General features: G+C 38.1%; 1 protein-coding gene across 2 annotated transcripts in view; it reads right to left on the reverse strand.

Moving 5' to 3' along the window:
- Window positions 1-1027: 1027 nt before the first annotated feature.
- Window positions 1028-25706, reverse strand: part of CLIC4 (chloride intracellular channel 4) — a 33137-nt gene continuing 8458 nt past the window's right edge. For both annotated transcript variants that reach the window (XM_037379583.1, XM_037379584.1), the window contains 5 exons: window positions 15109-15218; window positions 9354-9479; window positions 7899-8005; window positions 6098-6279; window positions 1028-5270 (listed from right to left, as the gene is read on the reverse strand). In XM_037379583.1, coding sequence (XP_037235480.1) covers window positions 5106-5270; window positions 6098-6279; window positions 7899-8005; window positions 9354-9479; window positions 15109-15218 — 690 coding nt within the window. In that variant the 3' untranslated portion in view covers window positions 1028-5105. The remainder of the gene's footprint in view (window positions 5271-6097; window positions 6280-7898; window positions 8006-9353; window positions 9480-15108; window positions 15219-25706) is intronic.

A 25706-nucleotide genomic window follows, 5' to 3' on the forward strand; every position in this document is an offset into this window, starting at 1 on the left:
GAGCGTGTTACGTTACCTTCTGGTCTACCCCGTTGCATTTCATGGAAGTATGTGACCACACTCATACAACTGACTGCAAATCTTATTGCAAAACCCACCTCCGATCACAAGCCTCGCAGTCAATAAAATAATATACTGCTACAAGTATGTACGCTTACCAAGAGCTTAATTGCTGGATTTCTACTACCACAGGCACGTCTGTTACTTTCCTGCACATTCTCAAACTCAGACGATGGCATCCCTGATTACAAGCTCCAGGAATGTCTTCTGGATTCCACAAATTTCCTTTCAAAAACAAAAGTCAGACCCCAGATACACCTCAAACACTCCTAAGACAGACAAGAGATTGACATGATAATGCTTAGGAAGTTTTAAAGAAAACTTCCACTAGTGGCTGGTGGTCTTTGCTCTGAAGACCTAGTACCTAGTTAACATACTCATATTAAAAGCAAGGGTGTATGGTGTTTACCATGGCTAGTTGAGACATATTTGAAAGCAAAAGACAGTAGGGAAACGTGGCTGAAACTCAGAATAAAGGCGCCGAGTCTGAAATCCCTAAAACCTGGAGATGGGACCAATTCAGTCTTGACTCTTGAAATGGCAATTGAGTGGATTACCTGGGTGGAAACAAGTTGAACCAAACATGAGAATTTTTCTGATGTCTTTTTAATCAATTTTCACAGTTAAACTCCGAAAACCTAGTATTCCACAGAAAAAACAGCTACCAAAATTAATGTTCTTAAGAGTTTCCACTTAAAATCTGAAAACCCCCACTTTTCATAATTTCTGTAGGAGAAGTCATTATTTCTCAACTCGTTCTTAACTTTCAGGGGCACAACAGTTTGCTGTATTACTAGAAACAACATGTATTTGCCTCAAATCATGACACCACTGAAAAAAACAAAGGCCAAAAATTGAAAATATAATTACTACTAAGAAGTTTTGTTCTGTAGTTTAGCACACCACATTCGAGTTGTAACTTACACATGAGAGAACTGTAGTCTTCAGAAATAAGAGAAAGATCTGCTTGGTAGTGAAAATATAATTTTATTTTTAACAATAGCTGCCAGCAGTATACTGGTATATCTGTAAAAGATGTTCCAGAGAGTGAAAGACATAAGCAAACTACAATAAATTGTATGAACTCTTCAAGTATTTCTGCAAACAACGCTCCAATTCTTGATGTCCTGTCATGGGAGTTTCGATATCCTGTTCTGCTCCACTATTCTCCCATCCCCCCCCACCCCCTCCAGAAACAAAATGTTGGTGGCACAGGTTCTGAGGCAGATTAAATATTTTTCACTTGGGATAAAGCCTTCTTCTGAAAATATTAATTGGATGTATTCAGATAGTACTCTGAGTGGCAAAGAGTAAAAAAATAGTTGACTGTACTTCACCACTTTTTGTTCTACATTGAGATAGGCATCAGTGGGTTTGGCTCAAGCATCTTCAATTTATTCATGTCTGTGTTCCTTTGATACGAAATGCTAATTTGCTATTTTAGCATAAAAACTTGATTACATCTCTCTTCTTATCATGGAACTGCATGCAACTCTCAATCAGTTTAGACATGCCCATTGCGGAAAAAACACCAATTTTATGGGAAAATGCAAACGTACAAGCTACACGGCTGTGACTGTCCGTGTGGGATATTTACACAGAAGACCAGCAGTGAACAGTAGACGGACGGGAAAGCTCTGGAGTGCATGAAATTGTTTCAGGAGTTCACATGCCTCTTGTTCAACAGACAGCTCTTATGTGTAAGGAATCTCATCAAGAAGGAAAGCTTTGTTACGGAGGGAAAAAAAAAATAATCATGCATATACTATAATCTCTTCTCCCACACAAAAACTGGGTGAAGATGATGGGTTTTCCCTTTATGTTCAGGAAATACACAAGTCACCTGTTTTAATGGGAATTTAAGCATATTTCAGCTTGAGAATAAAGTAAGTTATTCAGCATGCTAATACATGCAACCAACTTGCAAACTGGAATGCCTACTTGAAAGGGTAACTGCTGTTTTTAAATTGTAGAAGGGGCTAGAAGCATCATTTTAAATTTAAACAGGGGGTAGATTAATTGCTGTTTGATGAAATTAAAAATGCATTTAAAGATCAGATTGTAAACAAGTTGACAGAAGTCAAAAATTTACATAGTTATGAAAGGGCTTTTTTAATTAACGTAACGCTGGTGATTGGGGCCAGATGAAAGTGCTCTACCCACACCAGACGCTAAGCCTTTTACACACCACCCTAGCTCGACTCTGCTGCTCTGAAGGGATCACCTACAGAGGTGAAAGCCGCTCGTTCTCCATTAGATTCCTGGCCCCTGCTGAAGCCAGCAAGAGGCTGGCCAGCTTCTGCCACAACACAACAGAACTGTGCTATAGGAAGCCTAAACGATACCAACTCCTTTCACACAGGACAGTTAACAGCTATCATATGGTAACCGCCTCAGAAATTGCTAACCTGGTCCTCATTTGAATTACACCCATAAGGGAAAGCCTCCGACGTTCAATACTCCATTGTACTGAGATAAGAAATACATTAGTTCCAGCGAGAGCTTTAACTTTGTTTACAAGCTTTCAGACACAATCATTAAAATACTTAATGCTGAATATAATGTATTACAATTGTTTGAAGATTGCCTAAAAAGTAGAGAGAATATATTATCTATAAAAGACAACAAGCCTGGTATTTTAACAAGTTAAGTTTTGTGTGCATTGATATGCAGGCAGCGCACACACTAGAAAATTGCATGAAAGTGTTTTCATGCTCACATGCACATAATCACCTGGTGTACTAAAGTGTGCACGCAATGGCTAATTTGCTTTTAAAAGGAATGAGGCGCAATTATCACAACCTCAGACAACTTCCAAGGGCCATCCTGATCTAGGTTTTAAAGTAGAATTAAAAACTTAAAGATATGCCCACAATCACATTGCTTCCTTTTTTTTTTTAAGGAAAAAAAAAAGGCTAACTATACAATGGCAAAGAGCACCAAAGCAATGAGGGCTGGAGTTTTTCACTCTGTGTCATTAAAAATGCTGTTATCTAACAAAAAAAGCTGAAATTGTTCCTCCTCCTAGATGTCACGTTGCAGCAAAGACTGAACCCCTACAGAGGATTATTATGGCTGAGAAACTTTATTCAGGATGAGAACGTGACATTAGAATACAGTAATTATTAAAAGGCTACAGTTAAGTTTTTCCTAACCAGGTCGCTCTGCAGAATTTTCTTTCTGTGCCCTACCACCCCTGTAATAAATCATAATAGGGTCTAAGTGTATCTATGGTTGTCTTCAAAAGACACGTAACAGGATTGCTAACTGCCTTTATATTGGAATTCTAGCTCTAGAAAGGCAAGACAAGGCACCACAAGCCATGTTATACAAATATGGATCTTGTACTGTACCTCTTCTATGTCAAACTAACTTCACGGGTATATAAAGTAGCAAAAGCAGGATGCTTAGAAAAGTCAGGCTGGTTTTCATAAAGCCAGTGCTTACAAAAAAAAAATAATTAGTGTATAAAAGTGTTTACGTGAGCATTTCCATGTTATTGCAGAATGTTAAATATTCCAAGAACAACCTACCAGGAATAGCACTTTCCAGCTTCTAAAATCAGTTAAATATAAAAGTATCTTTACAAAAAAATAGGCATATAAGGTCTAGCATTCTTTGGAGTTGTTTATGATGGTCTTTTAAAAATAACCTAGTAGTTTATTTCATGCATCAAAATCAATGATTTTAAACAAGAAAACTATTCCCTGGTTTAGAAATATTTGAAAATTGCTTTTAAAAAGATTGTAGTGCTATTCCTCAGTGTTGCTGTAAAAAGACGATAGTAGTGCAATGATTACGATTATGCAAAATTCCAGGTGCACAGACAAGCAATTAGGAAAAATTCAACATAAAAGACTGGATTTCACACACCATTTCTTTACAACAGTAATTAATAGATTTCCTTTCAGGAAAAAATGCATACTATAATTTAAGGCAAATGTTATCTTTGAAGGTCACTTTAGCTTTCTTCAGGAAAGAAACAGCTTAAAAAAGTTCCCAGAAAGACTCCCACTTTAATTGCTATCAGCATTCAGTCTTGCATCACTAATCATTGCACTGCTATTCACCATATACAGTAGCTATTTATCAACTAGGACACTAATGTTTACATGTACTTTATGACAGCACGGATTCTGTAAGTAAGTATCACCGGAAAGACCTATACAAAATAAAGGCTCTTAACTACCAAAAAGGAAGCCACTTGCAATTTTTAAGGTGAACAGATGGCAAGCATCCAGTTCTTCTGATTTCATGATGGTAAAGGGCATCCTGACAATTATTCATTTGCTGCAACTCAGAACTGGGGACAAACATAGATTGCCAATTTTTTTAAAAATTTGTTGTTTTTCTTAATCTCATCAAGCTCTTGAAGACACAACTAAACACTAACTCTGAACTGCAAGCTGCCTGCTATAGTACTAAAGCCTAGATTCAAACTTTCTGATGTCTGAGGTCATTCAAATCCAAGCTTTACATTTGAGTCCATTCTCAACCACTACTGTGATTTCAAATCCAAGAGAGTATTTTTTAAAAAAAACATTGCCAAATATTCTGCAAATGGCTCTTTTGGATAATAAGTTCCCTTCTATATGTAAATAGGATAGACAAGCAGGTACAGTTCAACGTGTCATGGATATGACAATTGTCTACAGATCTTCTGGAAAAGCAATAAATTCCAAAATACATAAATATTCCTTGTACCATATAGCAAGACAGCATCCTAAACCAATTCATAGACAGGGACCAAATGTTTGCAAAGGAAAGCAGTAGGGGCAAGATAACCCTTCATACTGAAGGGTTACCCCAGTGCAATATTAACATAACTGCATTAATGATATTCAAACTTGCTGTGAAAGGAGGTAAGGAAAAACAAGCCTATAATTAAGTCTGAAAACTTTAGGTAATTACTGTACCTGGTCTATCCACCATAACTTTGAATAACTGCAAGTTCATGCAAAAAAAATTGCTATCTTATATGAAAAGAGCAGTCTGTTAGAAGCATTGTTATGGAATATGCAAGAAGTCATCTCTTTTGCAGGTGTTTACTTGGTGAGTCTCTTGGCTACATCGCTGTAAGCAATTTCAATTTCTTTGTCTCCAGGACAGGTATTGGTGAATTCATCCCTGCTATAAGCATTTGTCAGGTATCTCCAAATCCCTGTCATTTCCTTGGGAATCTCAAAGTTGCGGTACTTTTTGGCCACCACCTAGAAAAAAAGAAATAGATTATGAATTTACATTAATCAGCTTAAACCACTTTTCCAGTCCTTGTCACGCTCCCGCTAAGTTATCCTTCCAACACGTACACTCAAGAGTCACTTCTAAAGTCAGCAGTTACCTGCCCCTCTGGGATATCCCGGACCTGGCAGCACACTGCCTTGCTTCATTTGTATTACTGTCCTCACCAAACTAATTACTTCTGCACCCAGGCAGAAACTTAATCTGTGGCTCCATCTGCAGTACAAAACTGACAAAGATCATCGGAGACAGTGAAAAGAAATCAAACCACGATTATATAGGCACATCACTCCTGTAGCTATTCTAGGTGGCTACCTCTTTCTAGACTTCAGACTACTTTTTTTTTAAAAAAAAATAAAAATAATGCAATCTCTGTATTTCACGTTGTGTCATTTACTTTGTCATTAACAGACAGATGTGAGAAGACATCTGCTTCAAACATTTCCTGGTCACACGATTTTCACTTTCCTTCTTCGCCCTCATTCTTTTAAGCTTTGCAACTTCCTGTGACCACATTCGTCAGTGCAATAAAATGGGTTTTGGCTTGTGCCGTTTTATCATCTGCTGCCCAACTTGTCCACTGGTTCACACCTTCACTGAACTCAGCTGCTCTATCCCCAAACTAAAGCCCTTGTGAACTACCCAAATCTTCTGTCATTTCATGGACTGTTAATACTGTTGTTAAATTTACATGGGAGCTTACAAACAGCTGAAATTAGCTGGACTCCAGAATGTCATAAACCATAAGCATTTTGTCCTTCATCATCACATGTTATGCGATATACTAGGCATTTACCTTGACAATGTGCAGTTTGGGTAGCAGGTTGCAGTCTGCTAATGTCATCTCATTGCCATCCAGAAACTTGCGGGTAGAAACTGTAATATCCTCCATGCTATTTTCATCTATCTCATCGGGAAGAGGAGAGTTCAGATACTCGTCCAGTTTCTGGAGGGTTTTCAAGAGGCCACGTTCTAAGGCTACAGAGAAAGGAACACTTTTAAGAACCAAAAAGAAAGCCAAACCACAGCACACAACTTTCAGAGCCAATTACATATTAGTGTACAATTACAATTAGATATTAGTAACAGATCTGGAAAAAAATATTAAAAAATCCGCATCACTGTACGGCCCAGAACAGACCACATACTGAAGGATTTTTAACCCTCATATAATTTTTGTGGCAACACTACTGCTGGAGCTGCCTTCATGGACACTAGTAACACTGAAACGGAACTAGAATCCCTTTAAGTATCACACAGATGCAAGTCATTTAAAATCTGGTTTATACATGAGTTTGCACTAATTTAATATACTCTAAGACTGTCCACAAGTGTTTATTTTTGGTTTTAAAAGTGGCTTATGTCAGTTTCTTAAGACTATTCCTAACTGGCTTAAACTAATTAGAATTAAGCTATGCTAGGGTTTATATTAATTTAAACATAATCTGTTTAATGTCACATGCTCAGCTAACAGCCACAACTAAACAGGCAGACTACCAAGGAGGTTTATGGAATACAGCGGCAGAGGGCAGCACACCCCACAAAATGGCAAAAGCATTTCTCGAATTTTTGCAAGTATTTTGCACCTCCCCATTTGAAATACAGCAGAAAGGCATTCGATTCCCTGACTTAAGTTTGCTCTGCAAGTACACTGAGGACAAAAGGTTTGTACTCAACTATTTCAAAGTCTAATTGTGCATCCTTTCTCTCTCCTTGATGTCCCAACATCCATCTACTATGTGGTCTCCACACAGAAAGGTCTTAATCCTTTGAAGAAAGTGACATGAACTAAGCTTATGTCAGGGTTCTGAATGGGAGCCCTCAGTCCTAGAAAGGTCAAATAATCAAGTGTGCAGAAAGGCCTCACAGCAAATGCATGGAAACTCAACTGCTGGGGCATGACACAAATTCTGCGTGGGATTTGGCTCTGGACATTAAAATAATTTCTACTTAGTTCAAGAGTTTTGAGTGGCTGTTGCATAAGTTTCAATGCCAGGAATATTTACAAACCATGCATATCCTACTAAAAAGGATTTTAGTAAATTTAGCATATTTTTTTTTCACAAGAGAACCATTTAGGCTCCTACCCTTCCAACACAACCCCAGAGTGGGATCTCAGGTGATAAATAACATGTATGTAGCTAGGAAGATCAAAGGACTGAGACTTGAGTGTGAAACATGGGACATACGCTAAATAAAGCACAGATACACTAGTTGGAACTCTGCAATGGCCAGTGCTCTTCTAACAAGCACAGAAAATACAGACCCTGTCCCAAAATTATCTGAGACAAGAGCTGAGAAAGGGGTATGAAAAGATGTGGAAACAGAACTATGACACAATATTAGCCTGCATGTTTGTTATGCTGGCTATCTCCCGTATCAGAAACTGAACGCTAACTGAAGTTCTCTTGGGAAGCGTTGAAATCTTTGTCTCTGACCACTAACTTTAAACCACAGGTCTAATTCATGACACTTCCTCAAGTGTCCATCAACAGGCAGCAAAATTTGCCAGGGAGACACTTCATGGTAAAGCTGCTCTGAAAAACACAAAATAACGAAACAACGTGTGCACAGCTATCAGCCCCCAAGCAACTCACCTTCATTAGCTTCTGGTCTAGAATTTTTGATAAATGCAGAAAATTTGGCAAATATATCCATTCCAGCAGTGTTTGACTCTGGATGCTTTGGTGAAAGTTTTAGGTACCTAAAAAGTAGAAAGGAATAGATCTACAGCACATTTAGCAGAATGATGTTCATCAATATATTAACTAGCACAAAAAGGCCCTTTTTAAAAATATTCTACATTACGTATTTACCAATTTATCCATTTCAGACTCAGTTTTTAAGTGTAGTATCATAGACTTCTATTTAAGATTTTTTTAAGCCCAGCACTTTTCAATCACTTTTCAGAGGAATACCAAAGCATGTTTCTGCTTTCTGAATCAGGCATTTGTTTCAAGCACAGAGGGTCTGAAACAGCCCAGGGTCACAGGAGCAAGCTCCCTTTAGCACAGCAGTGCTGCCAAGGGGACTCATCACAGTTCTGTAAACAAAAATATAGTTAGGGACCAAACACGTAACAAATTAAATACTCTTGTCCATCCTCTGTTCACTGGAGATTTTTTTTTTCATTTAAATTAATATCAGCTCTCCCAGAATATCACAGGCTCCAAATCTTTTAAGAAAAAAACCTGGAGTCTTGCCACACTAAAAAGACAAAACAGTTCAGTCTGCTAAAGGCAGTGTCCACATTTTGCAACTGCTTGCCAGCTGAAGAAGAAAGCCAACAGTTTAGAGAAAGCTTGAACACATTTCTCACGCTTGTGCTGTGTAATCTAATTATTTTAAAAAGTATTCAGTATTCTACCATAATTTCCAAAAACTACATAATCAATCTCCAGGACTCATCACTATTCCTAGTATGAAGGAATTAATTTTAAAAAAATTATTTCCAAGTTGCATTTAGTAATCACTGGTTCTGTACAATCATCAACTGCCCCTCTGCTTATAGAAAGCTGGAAGGAGTTAAAAAAATAATGTAACATTAAATACAAAGTTCACTGATATTCCTGGTGAGAACACGCCAAATTCTTGAAGACTTAAGTAACTCCTTACTTCTAGGAGAATGACCGCAAATACAAGTCTCCAAAAGGACACCACATATCTCCTTAAAACAGATTCCCACAACAGTTTATTACGGAGTTAGGCCTAAGTTTCGCCTAGCACGCTCACCTTGATTTATATTATGTAGACACAGCATCAGAATAGCCTGCCCCAGTCATCAAAAGGAAAAGTCATTTAGTCTGAAAACCGCAGGAAGAATGACAGAACTCTACAAAGGCCAATTTTACAATAATCTTTACAAGAAAATTTTTAACATAAAGATGAGGGAGCTAGAGGGAGAAAGGGTATGACAAGCAAGGACTCCAAGCTATTTTCAATGTCTTATCTTCAGTTTATTGATGCTGAAGAACATCTTAATTAGTGCAGAAAACCCCTGAGAGAACACTCTGTTTAAATCTAAGGTGACAAATCATCATTTTAACACTTACTTGGGTGGAGCCAAAACATCTTCCAGGAACTCTTCAATCTTATTCACATCTGTTTTCACTTCACCATTGTAAGTTATGAAGGGCGGATGAGTGCCTGGAGCCAAATTTTGAAGGTCTGCTGGTTTTCTAGGGTGAAATACAAACCAATGCAAAAGTAAGCATGGGACTTCCACGACCCTAGCTTTCATTGCTACCATCACAAAAGCACTGCCTGAGGTTTTCACATACTTGCAGTTTTAAAAAAGATATCACCAGTTTTCTATTTAAAAAGCGACTTTACAGCTTAATTAGCATTTTCAATATGTACTTGATAACAATTAATTTCAAACACTTAAAAACAACTGCTTCCTCTTATCTCGGGCTATATGTTTTCTCAAGTCAATTTACTGTTGACTGGGGGGGGGGGGGAGGATATACATACCACACAAACACACTCCCAAGATCTGTAGTACAGTTTATATATAGCATAATCTACACTCAGTGATAATCCTCCCCCTTTACACAGAGCTTCTCTGGAAATAAGCAAGTCTGATATAGAGCACTATGTATAAGCCATTTATTATGTGCACACAGAATCTGGTTCTAGACAAGGTGACAAGATGCTTAAAATTAAGCATTTAAAAATGATGCTTAAAGCTTCCTCCAGTGAAAAAAGCTATTGACAAATAAGAGCAGCACACTTGGGCAAAGGGAGGAGAATCCTCAACGTTACTATGACTAGATGCAAGAGAAACAGAATCAAGCTAAAATACTCATACGTTTCTGAATCTTAAGTCAGTTTTGGCAGTACCTCCCGTTGTTCACTCCAGTTCCTCTCTCATACTTAGCAAGCTAAGCCAGTCTATTTTATAAGCAATTGGCTTCTCTTCTCTAGTTGTGCCTTGATGCTGAAGTGACAAGGAACAACACTGCAGGCATTTATCTAGGAGCCTACGTGTTAGCTGCGCGTATACACCTACCTACTCCTTCACCCCAAAATGCCTAACTTACTCTTTAATGTAAAGCTCTCACATCTGCTGCCTCAGCAGATTCAGATGCAAAGCTGAAGTCAATAATGAGATGAGGATCTATTACAAGCTACAAAATCTAAAGCACCATCTAAAAAAGCTGCAGCCAATTTCTCCCCAGTACATCATCATGGTATTAGTCCCATGCTAGTGCAACTGCCTCAGTGCAAGCAGAAATAAAATTACAGTACTGCTCGGCACTTCTTCAGTAGCAGCACTTAAAATCTCCCTCTGACGAAGCTATTAACTGCAGTCCAGGATGACTACTCAGAAGGACACAGCCTGTCTGACTTCTCCAAGAACTTCTCCACGTTTTAGAGGACAGTCTGCAATTCCTAGTTCCCCCAGCCACCCCTGTGTCCTAACATCCGACAGTACACACGATCCAGGTGAGGCACGACTGTACAATTACATTTCTGTCAAGCTGACCAGAGCACACACTACAGGATGACCGCCACCTTTTGCTAACATTACACTGGGTGAGGAACAACAAAAGATATCAGCTGCAGAAAGTTTGCCAGGGTGGAAGTTGCCCCTCTGTTACTGTTTGAACAAATCCAAACCAGACCGTAACCTTTGAGCTGGGTTTGTGCGTTGTACAATGTGGCCACATTTGTCAGCCAGCATCAGGCATCCAGAAACTGGATTTACTGGACACTGGAACTACAGTTCAAGAAAACCTCCTGACTGTACCGGACAGGGAAACTAGATGAGTAATAAGCACAAACATGGTCAGTTGGGGTAGCATGAGAAAGCAGTCTTTCCAGGGATAGCACTCATAGGCTCCATAAACTAAGCACAGTTTACAAGTTGATCTTGTAGAAATGCTCCATTTCTTACAAAATTAAGAAACCCCTGACAGAATTTCATGTCCTGCCCACTGGCAGGAAAAACAGCAACAGCCTATAGTGCCAAAGTGTACCAACAACAGATAGGAGCACTTGGCAGCATATGTTAAACTGAATCTCGTATGTAACAGTGTTAATTCCGTTGCCTGGCCAAAAGCAGGTGTTTATTATTAATACAAGAATTTTATCATTTTCAATAAGCTTCTAAGAAGTTATTTCTCACTAATACTTGCCATCAACCTCTTACTTTTAGGATTTCAAGTCTGCCATCGGTTAATGCTTTAAGTAATTTAAACTCTTCATTTAAATACAGTGTTGTAACGCACAACAATTACAGGAAGTCATCGTGGCTCACTTCCAATTTCGCATGTTGGCTAGATAAAATTCCTCAAAAGGAATGTTATTTTAAAAACAAACACAGGCAAGACTACCAGATTTGCACTAATACTATCAAAGAAAAGATTTTATTTCAGAAACAGACTAATGAACTAACCAAAAGTTTCCCAAAGAATCAGAGTTCATCTCAAGGATCCCAGAGCATTTTATTAACCCCTCTTGCCACTCCACTTAGACCACCTGTGTCTTTCAAGAAAAAGAAAGCAGAGATTAACAGCCCACAGCCAAAGCCCAAACATAATACAGCGTTTGACTTCCAGTTTGCTGCTGCTGCCAGTAGATCATAAACAAACCCTGGTTTACCACATAACAAGCCACAGTCTTTGGAGTACCAGGAGTACACAGGAATAGCCTTAAAAGGCTAAGAGTACAGCTTCCCTTAACAGTCAAACAGGAAGGCAATTAAAAATTTTATGGTGAAGTTTACTTCAGAGATAAAGCTGGACAGCTTTGTTTAAAAAAAGAATATTCCCTAACCACTCAAAACAATTCCATAACTAGTACCTGCCCCAAAGTTTACTGGAGTATTTGAAGGTAGGGCCACATACTTAAATATCTGACTACCATTAATTAAGTGGGCAGGCTCTTTAACACCAGAGTTAAGGTATAAATATTTCATGGCTTTACCACAAACCAGAAGAGCAACTAGCATTCAAATCCTATCTTGAAGATCAGATAAAAGCCAGCTCCCAAACGTAACATGCTCTAGAGTGATTTATAAATTACACAAGTACTCCAATGAGTGTCTGAAGAATAACATGGTGTGTGTGGGTGTGTGTGTGAAATGCCAGCAATAAAAAACAACCGTTGCCAGTTCCTAAGCAGTATTTTATACTGCTCAAGTTGTATTCACCTCTGGACAGTCTTTGGTATTTACTAATCTCTTTGTTTAATCTTTGGCTGTCAACATAATTGTGAAACCACACAATCAATATGTTTAAAATGGGATTTCAAAACTTAACTGAATGCAAGCCTGGCCTTGAATATTGTAACAAGCCCAACAAATGATTTATGTACTGCAACTCTGTTCTAGTCACCAGAACAAGTCAAATCTCTGAGCACTGAAATGCTCCTTCTGAACAGGGAAAGAATAAAGCTTCTGTCTGACTAAACAGAAGCAAGAAATGCCTGATTTCTTTGAAAGGGTGGTACATCCCACTTCGTTTGCCTATGTGCATATTTTTGTGTCTTAACAGTAGAACTGAGAACTGCAAAATGTTCTTTTGTTAGCACAGTATGATGTCCAATGCAATTATAGATGGGGAAAATACACGCCACAGAATCAGTCAAACCAGACTCAGTTTTTCCTGTGCCCAAGTTACTTGCTTGCGAACTTTTGTACCCAACCATGACCTTAAGCCTCACACAGCTTGCCTTACTGTTGTGTAGAAATTACGTTATAAGGGAGAAGCATGGTTTCCAAGTAAGCTCATTTTCTTTTTTTTTGGCTAGCAAAATAAATTCAGATGCTTAAAACCATCAATATCCAGCTCTTCCACAAGTTTGTGTCTTTAACAGGAACAAAAAGAAGAGAGGGCAATTGGATTGAATAATGTACTTGTAAAAGCAGTTCCTTGTGACACAATTAGAAGTATTAAGGCAACATCTAGTACCTTTATCATTCTGTTAATTCTAACAGGTGAAAGAAACACCATCTGGTATAAAGCATTTCCACTTGAGCAGTTGGCTGAACTGGATATTCTACAAACAACACTACAAGGAGGTATTAAGACAATCCAGAAGGTTGGATTTGTATTTATGAAGCTTTAAATAAAGTCTAAAAGAAATTAAGTTTGTATCAACATCTATTCAAATCTGAATTAGCTTCAGCAGTCCTTCACCCGAAAATACATTCAGTATACAACAAAAGTTTATTTGACCTATTCCCATGAAGTTTGTTAATTTTGTACTTATTTTGTGTTTTCCCCTCCTCAATACAAAAAAAAAAAAAGAAAAGCTAGCTTTCCTTGTGTAAGAAAGGACAATTTTAAACATCTGCAACTAGTTTAAGTTCTAAAAGTCAGTCTTACATCCCATGCCCCCAACCAATTAACTCAAAGTTGCCAAAGGGACACAAATAAAACCAATTCATCAGGCATCTTTGGCATTTTAATGGTATCTCTCAGACTATTCAGCAGTAAAAATGCTTCCAAGCAGAAAACGTCTCTTTCAACCTTCTTCTCACACCCCCACCCCCCCAATAACTGCAATAGGTTAAATAACACCATCATTAAAATTAACGGAAGTCCAAGACTATGAACAGCACGCAAGCACAAGTTTTACTCCTGAGGTTTCCACACACCACATGCAGTGCTAAATGGAAGATATGATATATTTGGTTTGTGCACGCCGGCAGCAACAACTGTATTTGCAGTAAAATCCCACATGGGCCAGAGAAGATCTTTAAGCTGCTACAAATGCATACACAGTTGACAAAAGCTGCTTTCTCCCTCTCCGTTTGAGTGGACTGCCTCAGCCTTACTACACATGGAAGTATTTAAAACTAGTTGCCAGCACTGAAGCAGCAACTTCAGTGATTTTTAAAAATTGGAACAAGTCACCTCCTTCAAAAAAATTACAAGAAAAGGTTAAGTCTAGCAGGGTGATTTCTTTCTTAACATGTTTTACACTTGGTTCGCTGGAGAGCACTGTATATTTCTGTTGGCTTTATTTCTGAAAATGAAGTTTGTAAGCACTGGCAGTCTCTCCTCTCTCCAGAGTTCAGTAACTAACATTACATTAGCACCGTGAAAACATTACTTCACACAAAAAAGCAAATATAAGGCCTCTGCTGAATTTAGCATTACCACTTCTAATAAAAGTATACCCAATTTAGGAAATTAAGACTCATGGATTAACATCTCACCCTTCTTAGCCACCAAGATATTCATTTCTTAGATGGAGAAGTTCCAATTTAGGTGACACACAGCATTGTGACATATCTGGCTAACACTACACAAAGGGAGAATATTTTAGATTTTATTCCTACCCATTTCACTTCTGTCTCACTCATATTTACCTCATGGACAGATGTTTTCACACTTTTTATTCTTATTGCATAATAATCAATATCTTAAAATCTTTCAAGATGAATAGGCTGTACATTAGTTGCGACAGTTATCCAATATTCATTGGAGATTTGATCAAAGATTGGATGATCTAGCAGTCTTCACCTATGGGATCTCGGTGTGAAGTTAGTAAGTCAGTATTCAGTTATTAGACTTCATGTCAGCTATTAGTTTTACAGGAATTAAATAACCGTACAGGTATTTAACAAGTTCAAGAGAATTTATCAGACCCATTCGTTTTGGTTACAGATACTTGTAAACAACCATCAATGAATGCCCCATTTACATCAAGGTTGCCTCTTAGTATTTATGAGGACAGATTTTCTTTTCAGTTTCAGAAAATAAGCCACGCAAGTTTGAAAAGCCCCAGACAAACATTTGTTACACCAAGTGTGCTGTGTGCTCTTGCTTGTCAGATAAACCAGGTATTTCTTACCTCTTTAGGTCAACCGTTGTGACACTAAACACCACTCCCTTCAGCCAAAGAATCATGAACAGCCTCTGAGAAAAAGGACAGTTTCCTATGCTTTCACCATCACTGCCAGCCTGCAGAAGAGAACAGATCATTAATTAGAAGGCAGGACTGTGCCACCTACACACGCTTACAATTACTGAAAGATCTTTAAAGACAGACTCAGACTCAGTAACAGACCATGGGTTTTACTGCCTGTACAGCCTTCACATCACTAACTCTTCTGAAGACCCTTATAAGAAGCTTATAGCCAAACCTAGTATCACCTTGCAGGAACACTCCTTTGCTCTCAAAGTCCAGCTGACACATCTAGACCAGATATCCTGAAGGTATCTCCCTATAATGCACAATGATGAACATCCTCAGAATACTGAAATACTCTTCAAGGTATGCACAGACTTCTGCAGTGTTTTGTTTTGGTTTTTTTTAATACTTGCACCTTCTAATTATTTTTTGCTACAGACAATGAGGATTTTATTACAGTGAAATCTGCATATTTATGAAGTCAACTAACCTATTTGTCATGTCCTCCAACAGCTGCTCAGAAAATGTAGCAAAACAACATTTCAGACAAAGTTATCTTTCACACTGAAGATGATCCAACCGCTCTTAATAGTCAAGAAAGGGCAGCTAATCGTACCCATCTGAGCAGCCCCACCTTTTGATGGCAGTTTTCCAATGTCAATGTTGTTCTTTGTTCTTTACTATTCTTTTTCCTTCTATAAAGCATAGCTAATTAAACATAGTCATCTTCCAGTTTATTGCTTGTATCTCTTGCTGTGTAGTGCTACAGTGAGCCAACTGCAACCAGGAACTATGAATCTTTATTGTATTGCAGGTGTTGTAAGGAAAGACATTAACTGTAAGTACATAGAGACTTCAGTGACAATAAAGTTATATTCCAAAGGCACTTTTTATAGGCAATTTATCAGTAAGTCTTTGTCCTACCACAACAAAGGTCCATACATAGCAACAGTAAGCCGCTCCAGAGCTCCCAGTGATGGCATGCATCTCATGATTGCTCTGACAATGAAGTATGTATTGCTGAGTTGGAAAATCTTAGTTTTTAGGCTAGAATTAGACATGCAAAACATTGAATCTTGTTATAAAATTCAATCCTCTGAAAAGAAAACCGGTTCACTAGTTAAAACAGCCACATATGTCAGATTATCTTGACATGTACTCTACATTAGGCAAGTTTCAAAGCATTTTATTTGAGTACTTCCAGAAATAATTTTTATCAGTACAATTCTCAAAGCCTCGCTAATTCTTCTATCATTACTATTACCCATTCCCTAGGCCATTTTAAAACATATTGTAGGATATGCTGGCTGTACTCCTCAGAGAAATGACAGAAAACAATTATGTTCACCAAGCACAGACTATTTATAAGTATCTGGTTGGTAAGAGTTTACAAGAACTAAGCTTTAGGACCAGAACTAGAGAAAGGCCTAGACACTCAGGCAAAGGAACTACTTTTTCTTCCATTTTTTCTTCAGTTCTCTGCCAGTTCCCAGCCACACACGGATTGGGAACCACAATGAGGAGAATGAAGTTTGCAAGTTAAGAAGAGTAACAGTACGATTTTCTAACAGCAGGATTTTCAAAAACCAGGAAAACAGAAAGATTTTCCATGAAACTGTGTTAAATTCAGAAACTTCTTTTTTAAAAACTCACGGTGCTTCTGCAGATAAGGCTGATTTCCTTAATAGCTGTCAATGAATACCAGAAAATGAGTATTCATAAATCGATTTATATTGCCTCAAGGTTAAGGTCTCATTTCTACAAATATCCCTCCTGTCAGAGCTGACTATTCTTCTGAATACTTTGCTGTGGAGAATACACAGAAACTTTTTTCTTCAAACCTTTATTAGTGTCATTAACAAAGATCCGAAAGAAAAAAGAAGTTGTCTTTCTGCCATGAATTTCAAAATGCCACCTCTGTCCTTGGAAAGGAACGTAAAACTTGCAGTGGATTAATGATACTAGATTGACTTAAAAACTGACATGTGACTTCTCAAGTGGTCAGGAGACTAAATTCTAAAAGCAGCTATAAAAAGGATAAAACAGTCAATTTGGTTACTCTAGGCATTGTAATTTATACTAGCTCAATCCACAATTTTCTATTGTGCTGTAAGGATTCTAGCTACTATATGGATTGATGTGTTCCTACCTCACAAGATGCTCACATAAGGAAAGACTTCACTCTGCAGTCTATTCCCAATAGCTGTATGCTTTTATGGATGTTAATATTTAACTGCAATGCCATCCCTCCAGATAGCAATGTATATTTTAGAATTTTCCATTACAGTTACATCACTGTGTTTACACTGGAACAAACATTTCCTGCAGGTAAATTATGCCAATGTAGATTTATAGTCATCTATCTACTTTTTCTTTTGGTTTGGTGGTTGGTTGGTTGGTTTTTTTTTACTACATGCAAGATCTTACCGACCTTTGAAAAAACAATATTGAAAAAAACAACACTTCATTCCATCTAAGGAAAATACGTTTTGTACTGCCTGGGCTAATTCACACTCTGAAGTGGAAACAATTCTTTGATGCAGAACTGACCTCAGTCTTCAAGTTTTATGGCAACTTCAACAATGCTACTTAAACCAAAGCACATGAGTTACGGCGCAGTAACGGCACAGGCATGCATGTCCCCATTCAGTTAAGCTTTACCTCACTTCCTCGGATGGAAAAGCTCCCACACATTTACTATGACGTAAGAGGAAGAATGTGGGCATTCACCAAAGTGCAACACCCTAAGAGCATAAAGCCCTGAGGCACCTCACTGGTACTGTTCACACCGCTGTTCTCCAGCGACTCTGGAGCTGCCGCCGGCTGCCACACTCAGCAGGTCCTCAGCCTGTTTGCTTGCACAAGCCATGCTTCCAGGGGTCAGTACATGACCTAATCAGCTCTCCTCCCTCTTCACCTTTTATTTAGCACTTCTGACCGCAAAACCAGGGGCCAGAGCTGAAGCCATATGACATACATTGCCAGAGATCTCATCTGATACAGACTAAGGAAACCTTTAAATAGAAAAAATAAAGGCATGTAATCATAATAAATAATATAAATAAATAATAAAGAAAGAATCATTGGGATGCAACTGCCTGCCATCAATGTACAGATGATCCTCAGCACCAAATGAAGTCCAGAGGCTTAGCTTCAGTACCATAACATCAACAAACGTAATGGAGACATTGCCTGAGGGGAATATTAAGTTAGATAAGACCTAGTCAGCTCCACTAATTTCAAGCCAATATTTGAAAATGCATGAATAGTGTCCTAATGTAAAATAGGCATGCATCTGGAAGACAACTAGTTCTTACAAGTCGCTGTTCCTTTGTGAGTTGTGAATTAAAAAATTCACTGCAGAGGGCTGATTAAGAGCTTTTAAGATCTATGATCCATCATCAGATATAGAAAGTAAGACATTACTCAGAAGCAGAGAACCAAAATACTTTCGGTGATAGCATCAGATGAAAAAGCAAAATGGTTCCCCTATGCACAAAATAAACTCTTTGCAGACAGAACCAAATATGAAGATTTGTTATTACAAAACTTCAGGGTTCTTCCTGAACTCAGGAGTTAGTTATAACATCAAGGCTGCCCAGGTTTTGCCACCTATCAACGTGATAGGGAAAAGTAGTGACCCTTCACCAGCAAAGTTCCAAGGGCACAGGAAAAAAAAATTAATGTTAATGACAGATGTTAAACATGTTTATATCAGACAGACTTCCCGGGATCCATCAACTGCAACAACAATACAGTTTGAAAGAAAGTTAGGGTATTGGATTAAACCACATGCCTTCTTTCATACAATATAATTCCACCATAAAGCTTTATTATTTCTAGTGGAAGGTTTTAGAATTGCCACTGAAATAAACCAAAATCAAATTCAGAAGGCAGTTTTGTTTATTCTAATTAAAAAAAATAAAATATCTTAGCCCATCAGGAACCCAAGGCAAAGCTACTTTTACGTCACAGAACTGAATGAAAAGTTGTTTAAAATTTAAGGTGTAGCACCAAACTGTGGCTTTCATTAAGGTCCGCTTACCTAAGCCAAAACCAAAGTGATCAATGAGGGCCAAAAAAGGTCAAATGCATTTACACTGTAATGCCAAGTGGTACCAAAACTTTGCTTCTCTCCCAACGCAAGTGTAACATTCAAAATGAGCAAACAACAAACAGCATCTGCTTTTGTTTAAGCAAGACAGGCTTTTTGGATTATTTAATCAGAAAAACAAGGATCACAGTCCATTAATATAAAGTGTTCCGAACAAAACCTAATGCATTTTCAAAGCTGCAGTGAACAGCTAAACTGAGCCTAGACTTTTATGTCTACATTCAAACATTTGTCCCACTTCTGCTCCAAAAAATCCCAAGTTATTCTGAGCACATACTGGAAAAGGAATGCAGTCAGAATGCCAAGAAACTTTTGGCTTTAGTGCTTTTGAGCCAAGGAATTCTGCTATGTAACTGTTTGCCCGAGAGGCCCGTTTTCTATCTTCTTCTATTTGATGCACCAAAAGCTAAAGCACTGATCTGTTACAACCCATCATCAAGAACAACACATTATTCTTCTTCAATCACATCAGGATTTTTTTCAGAGGGAGGCGAGTCTGGTGGATGTTCCTGCGAGAGTCAGTTTTGAGACCAGTTTTCTCCACTGGAATACAGCTGTGCTGACAGTAAACTGTAAACCTTTAAATATTACAAGAATATTCTGAAATTCTGTATGACTTAGTCATGCAGGGAGGTAATCATGTAGCAGTGTTGCTTAAGCCCACTATTAGAAGCCAGAAACCTGTTATTGCTTTGTCTTTGAATTCAGGCCATAGTATTCCAGGTGATCTTCAGTGTCTAATCCTCATCACCATCAGAGTAAAGAAAATATTAAATGTTGACTTCTCTATACTAACATCAACCTAGATTATCTGTCAATTTAACAAGATTATACTCATTCTGTACCAAGAAACTTGGAGGTTTTATTTCAATTTTTTTCTAAAACCAGTCTAAAAATCTTTATTCCTAAATAATGCCAACCTTCCAACAATTAGGGCCAATTTTCAGTTCTCACTACCAAATCAAGTTAGCGTTATCCGCTTGAAGTACATAAAGTACATGAAGAACATGTATGATTATGTTCTTGAGTACATCTGTTTCACTGAATTCCAGGTTTTCACTTGTATGGATTGGGACCAAACAGAAAAAAGTGCACCACCACACACGGCAAGGGAAGCTGGTATTTTTCATTTGTATTTTGCTTGTGTTACACTGACTGAGAACTAGCTCTGAAGAGCCTGGCTTTCATTTACCACCAGGGAAAGCACCCTGGCAAACACAGTGTTTAACTTGACTGTGACCCATGGCCAACACTTGCTATGCTAAAGACACCACCAAGTAGTCTGAAAAACTAGCAGCTGCCATAAAGGATTTATCAAAGCAAGAAAAAAACTAAAGATATCCAGTTGCCTTGAACAAAGTTGTGTTACCCTCCACAAACTGACTGCAATTAAAAAAACTTATGTGGCAAAACAGACCTTGTTAATTTTAAGATGTGGCACAGAGAAACATCGGGGCATACATACACCATAGCACTCACCCTACAGTATTTTATGAAAACCAAACAGGGCTACTTTTTAAAGAAACCCAAGTAAGAAAGGGTCAAATAAGAATGAAAGTTACAAGGCAGTAAAACAAGTAAGTATGCTCACGGAGAAGTCAACCTGGTTTATCATAAGTAAAACTTACTGGCAACTCCTAATGCCAAGTAGCTCAGCCCAAGCAAGAGTGCCAGCTACTTAGTGGGGGGAAAAAAAAAAGAAAAAAAAAAATCTACTTATCCCACTGTCTGGAAGACTGAGCTTAGTTGATCCAGCCAGTGCGGAAACCACCTCCTCCCTTTCTCTTCCCCTGAAGCAGTGATTTCATTCAAATGAGATTGTTTTTCCCAAAAAAACAGGAGAGTATATGTAATCATACATCTATTTAAGTGGCTAAACAAGCTAAGGGAAGAAAAAAGAAATCCATTTAAATTGTGAAATGTTTGCCTTTACAGCTGCATAAAAATTAACTTGACTCCTCACACAAGAACCTGCCTGTATTTACTTTATCGAGGTAGTCCTGATGTTTACTGAAAGACTAATAAGAATAACAGACAAGCAAAGAAACTTAAAGGACACAAAGCCCTTATTATATAGTATAGATCTCACAGACTCAAGAATAAAAAAGAATGCTAGAAAATTTTGGACCCAAAGGCCTGCAAAAATTGTTTCAAACAGCAACCAGTTAGAAGGAGCACACTACTATTTTCCCAAACTGGATCAAATGACTGCAGAAATAATAGTAAAAGTCAAAGTGCATCTGATGAGAAATATAATACAGTTCTGTCTCTGCCTACATAAATAAAACAAAAGGGCAGAACATTGGAAGACCATTTCCTGATTTATCCAAAACTATCAAGGGAATCTCTCCCAGGTTTGGCATATCGGAACTGGAAAAAACAAAGTTTGGATGAAGAAGGGAAAAATGCATTTTAGAAGTATCTATTCAAAGTTATGAATTCCCTTCAAAGTTAACTACTGGAGCTATTTGATTATACCACAAAGAAAGTCCCTGCTCCCCTGTATAAGATACCTGCAATCTGCAAAGTCTAGAAGACTAATGTTCCAACAAACAGATGGGGGGGGAAAATCAGAAGGTGTGTTCAAATTTTGACTACACAATCTTGAAATATATCTCAGTTCTCACAAAAAAAAAATCTGCTGGGAAAACTACATGATGCAAACTACATGATGCATACCCATTACTCCAAAACAGCAGATAACAATCACTCTTGCATGTTGCATGAACAGTAAGACCATTAAAAAAAAAAGAAGAGTAAATTAATAATAATCCTACATGGATTACTGTTTTGAGAGGAAACTGTTTAAGGTAAACAAACTGATCCAAGTGAAAAACATGCAGCAATGCAAAACTCCCGAGATGAAAGAATACAGAAAGCAGTGGTTTAATGTTCCACACATGAATACTGAAAATGGTCTGGTAGTATCAGCCTAAATCCTTGCAGTGTCTGCTCAGACCTTTATCTTGCCAAGCTGAATAAACAGAATTCCATCCTGTTTACTGAGCAGTGTTTTCAGATAAGATGTAAAGAATTACATCCATGAAAGGACTATAGCAGTATTGATATAACACCGGGCAAACGCCTCCTCTGCATGGTGCCACTATACCGATTGGTTTGTATTTCTGTTCAGGCTGTAGATGGATGAGCTTCAGGGGTGTTATACGTAATCACTCTGCAAGTCAAAGCATATCTTCAAGGGTCCCCAATGTCTCAAAAGAAAAAAATGAAGCATCATTCAAAAGAAGACAACAGGGGACAAGGTAGCAAGTTGCAGAGACCAGGACTGGAAAAGCGTTGCCTGCAATACACAGTGTTCAGCTCATTCTCACCCCTTCAGGTTTGTTAGTTTGAGAAGGGAGTTGGTTTGTGGTTTTATGGGAGGAGCGGGTCAGAGAGCAAGCTAGAGTCAAGCCCTGAACTCCAATGCTAACTAAATCTGGTTCAACCAGGTTTAATCTGAGGGATGACAAGACAAGGAGGACACTTCTGCTTGTCATTTCACCTTTCCTCTCACCTCTCCAAACAGTGGATAGCCAGTGCCCCAACTTACATGTGAAAGCTTTTGTTTCTGTGTGGTGGGTGTCCTCGTGCCACTAGGCAGACCAAAACTTAACAGGACATTTCAACACACACAAGTGGCACATTATAATAAATGAGTCTGGTATTGCTGACAGCCTCAAGATGTTCCCTGCCACAATAAGCAAAAGACAGGGAAGGTCAGGACTAGGGGGAAGAAAAAAAAAACAAACAAAACAAAAACACCACAGAAAGACAATTTCATCCTGGAAAAGATTCAGAATACCAGAAGGACCTTCACGCCATGTTTCAATATAGATCAAACATTTTATTGCTGATACTGGAAACCTACAGTTAGGGGCAGCAGCAGGCACTGCTTGTGACATACATAACTTAAAACACTCACTTTCATTTTCTTAATAGCACTGAAACTAAGCAGGTAAATCTTACTCTAACCTTAAAACTGAAATACTGTCTACAGGTACTTACACATGCTGCTTGGAGATAATTTTCTTTCCAATTCATCTATTCTGGTAAGTATAAAAAAAAAAAAAAAAAAAAGAGTACTGACAAAAAGATGCTAAAATAGAAAATGTAAAGAACAGAACTAGAAGGACAGGCAAACTAACAAAGCTGAACAAAATCTTAGCCTATTATTCAAACACATCAACAGCTATGCCAGCACAGACCCAACAACAACATTGGACAACGCCTTCCAGCATGTCTGTTCCCTTCTCCCACCAGACATACCAATGAGCTTCAAGCAATGAATGCTTCATAAACATTGCAAAGACATCTGCTTGCTTTAATAATCAGCCAGCGAGAGCTGCTATCACCACATCCATGTGAAAGATGAATGAAAAAGGCCTGGAAACCACCTACTACACACACCTTGCCTAACAGGATGTCACTAGCCCACAGCCATGCAGACAGATCCACATCCAAGAATTGTGATGGGTTGGGACCACCTCATGAAGGGGAAAAAAAAATCCACACAAAAGAGGATAGAATAAAGAAGAATTTAACTGCTTCCCCAACATAGTACTGCTAGGCTCAAAGACTACTTCTGTCTTGACCTCATCTTTATATTAGAATTCACATTTGGCAAAGCTGTTCAATATCTAACATACCATTACAGTTCCTTCCATTCCAAGTGCTCATTACAGCTGACATTTGTCATGCTTATGAACCAATTCTCCCTCTCTTTTAAAAGCTTTTCTTAATAGATAAAAAAAAACTGTTCCACTTTTGAAGGTCCATGTCAACATCTTAAAAGAAAGAGGAACAAAGGCAGCTGGTTTCTTCAGTGTCAGGGCACAGGGTCTCGTGTATTCCAGCATAGCTTTTTAACAAAGCTCACATGTATTTTGAAACCTATCCTGCTCATTTACGCTAACATAAGTTGAAAAGTCACTAAAGACTCACTCTAAGAACAGAGTAAGCTTGTAGCAACCGTTAAGATTTATTAACACTATTAAATGTCTCCAACAAGCAAGCTAACTCCTGCAATTCTTTCACAATGTTAAGATTCTAAATAAAACATCTAACATCATTCTCATCACCTCAAACATCAGCGGTTTGGCACCTTGTACAACTATTACTCCAAATTCACTTTTGTTCCTCGTGTTGCGTGTTGCCAGTAGATGAGCCTATAGCATCACAGACAGTGCAAAAGGGCACCACCTCTGCATCATGCCTTTTCTATGTAATCCTGTTTTCTGTTACCATTACTAACTAAACTCCACCATAAGTTTCCCCAGTACCTTTTCAAATGCTTTTGAACTCGGAAGGTAACTTTTTTCACAATGGAAGTGACAAGATAAGCAAATCCCTCATTATGTGCTACCTAAAAATAAGAAAATATCTTTCAGGAGAAGAGTGTACATTCATTTCCAAACTGAAGACAGCTGACCTCAGGAAGCTCCAAATCAAGCTTACAGCACCTGCATCACAGTCTTACCTTCATATGAACCGCAATGATTAGTGTAAACCTTTATTTGACCTTTATGAGGGAACTTTAAAAAGCTTGGTAACACTGTATCAAGTCAGAAAAACTCTCAAATCACAGCCACAGCACATTCCCCAATTTTACTTTTGTACAACAATATAGGTAATCACTGCTACCCTAAATAGCTAGTCCTTTAAGAAAAACATAGAAAAAATAGAAAACAAAAAGCATAAGGCCAGTGCTCATACCTGGAATTCATCGCAAAAAGCCTAAGCCGATTAATCTATATTTTTATAAGCTGATTGACATCCACCACACCCAGGGAAAAAACAACCTTAGTTACCCCTGCCTCCTAACAAGCTATACCATCTTCGCCCAATGTGTCATCAATCCAACTTCCACATCAGCTGAAATTCCGGTAAACTCAAAAAGCTCAAGAAAATTAACTGAACACCCTGCATTTACTTGAGATGTGGCTATTAAACCAAGGAAAGGAATGCTTACCAGCCCATTCAAGTAGCCTCTTCAGTCATTACCTTTCTGTTAGGCCACCACTGTGTTAAGACATTTGACTGTAATAGCAACTGCCCATTTTAGGATGATGCTATTTTTAGCCCTGTGATGCTATTCCTAACAAAATAATTAGTAGACTTGTCTTGTATACTTTCCTGCAACAAATGCTTACTGCTACCCAATTGTCACTGTAAAGCTTTTGGAAACAGTTATGGGATATTCATGATATATTAAAGTGACATCACAATTCAGTAGAAATTAATTAAGCACTTCAGTTCTTTGGAGAAAAGAAATTATCCCATGTTCATCCTTTGGGAGAATCAGATGAAGAATCAGAATCAAAACCTGCATTAAATACTAACCACCGTTTTCTTCAGTGAAGAAATTAGCTTAACAATATGAATACAAAAACTTGGGATTATTGTGGACAGCCACACACATGAC

This window comes from Falco rusticolus, chromosome 3 (genome assembly GCF_015220075.1).
Source record: "Falco rusticolus isolate bFalRus1 chromosome 3, bFalRus1.pri, whole genome shotgun sequence".
NCBI lineage: Eukaryota > Metazoa > Chordata > Aves > Falconiformes > Falconidae > Falco > Falco rusticolus.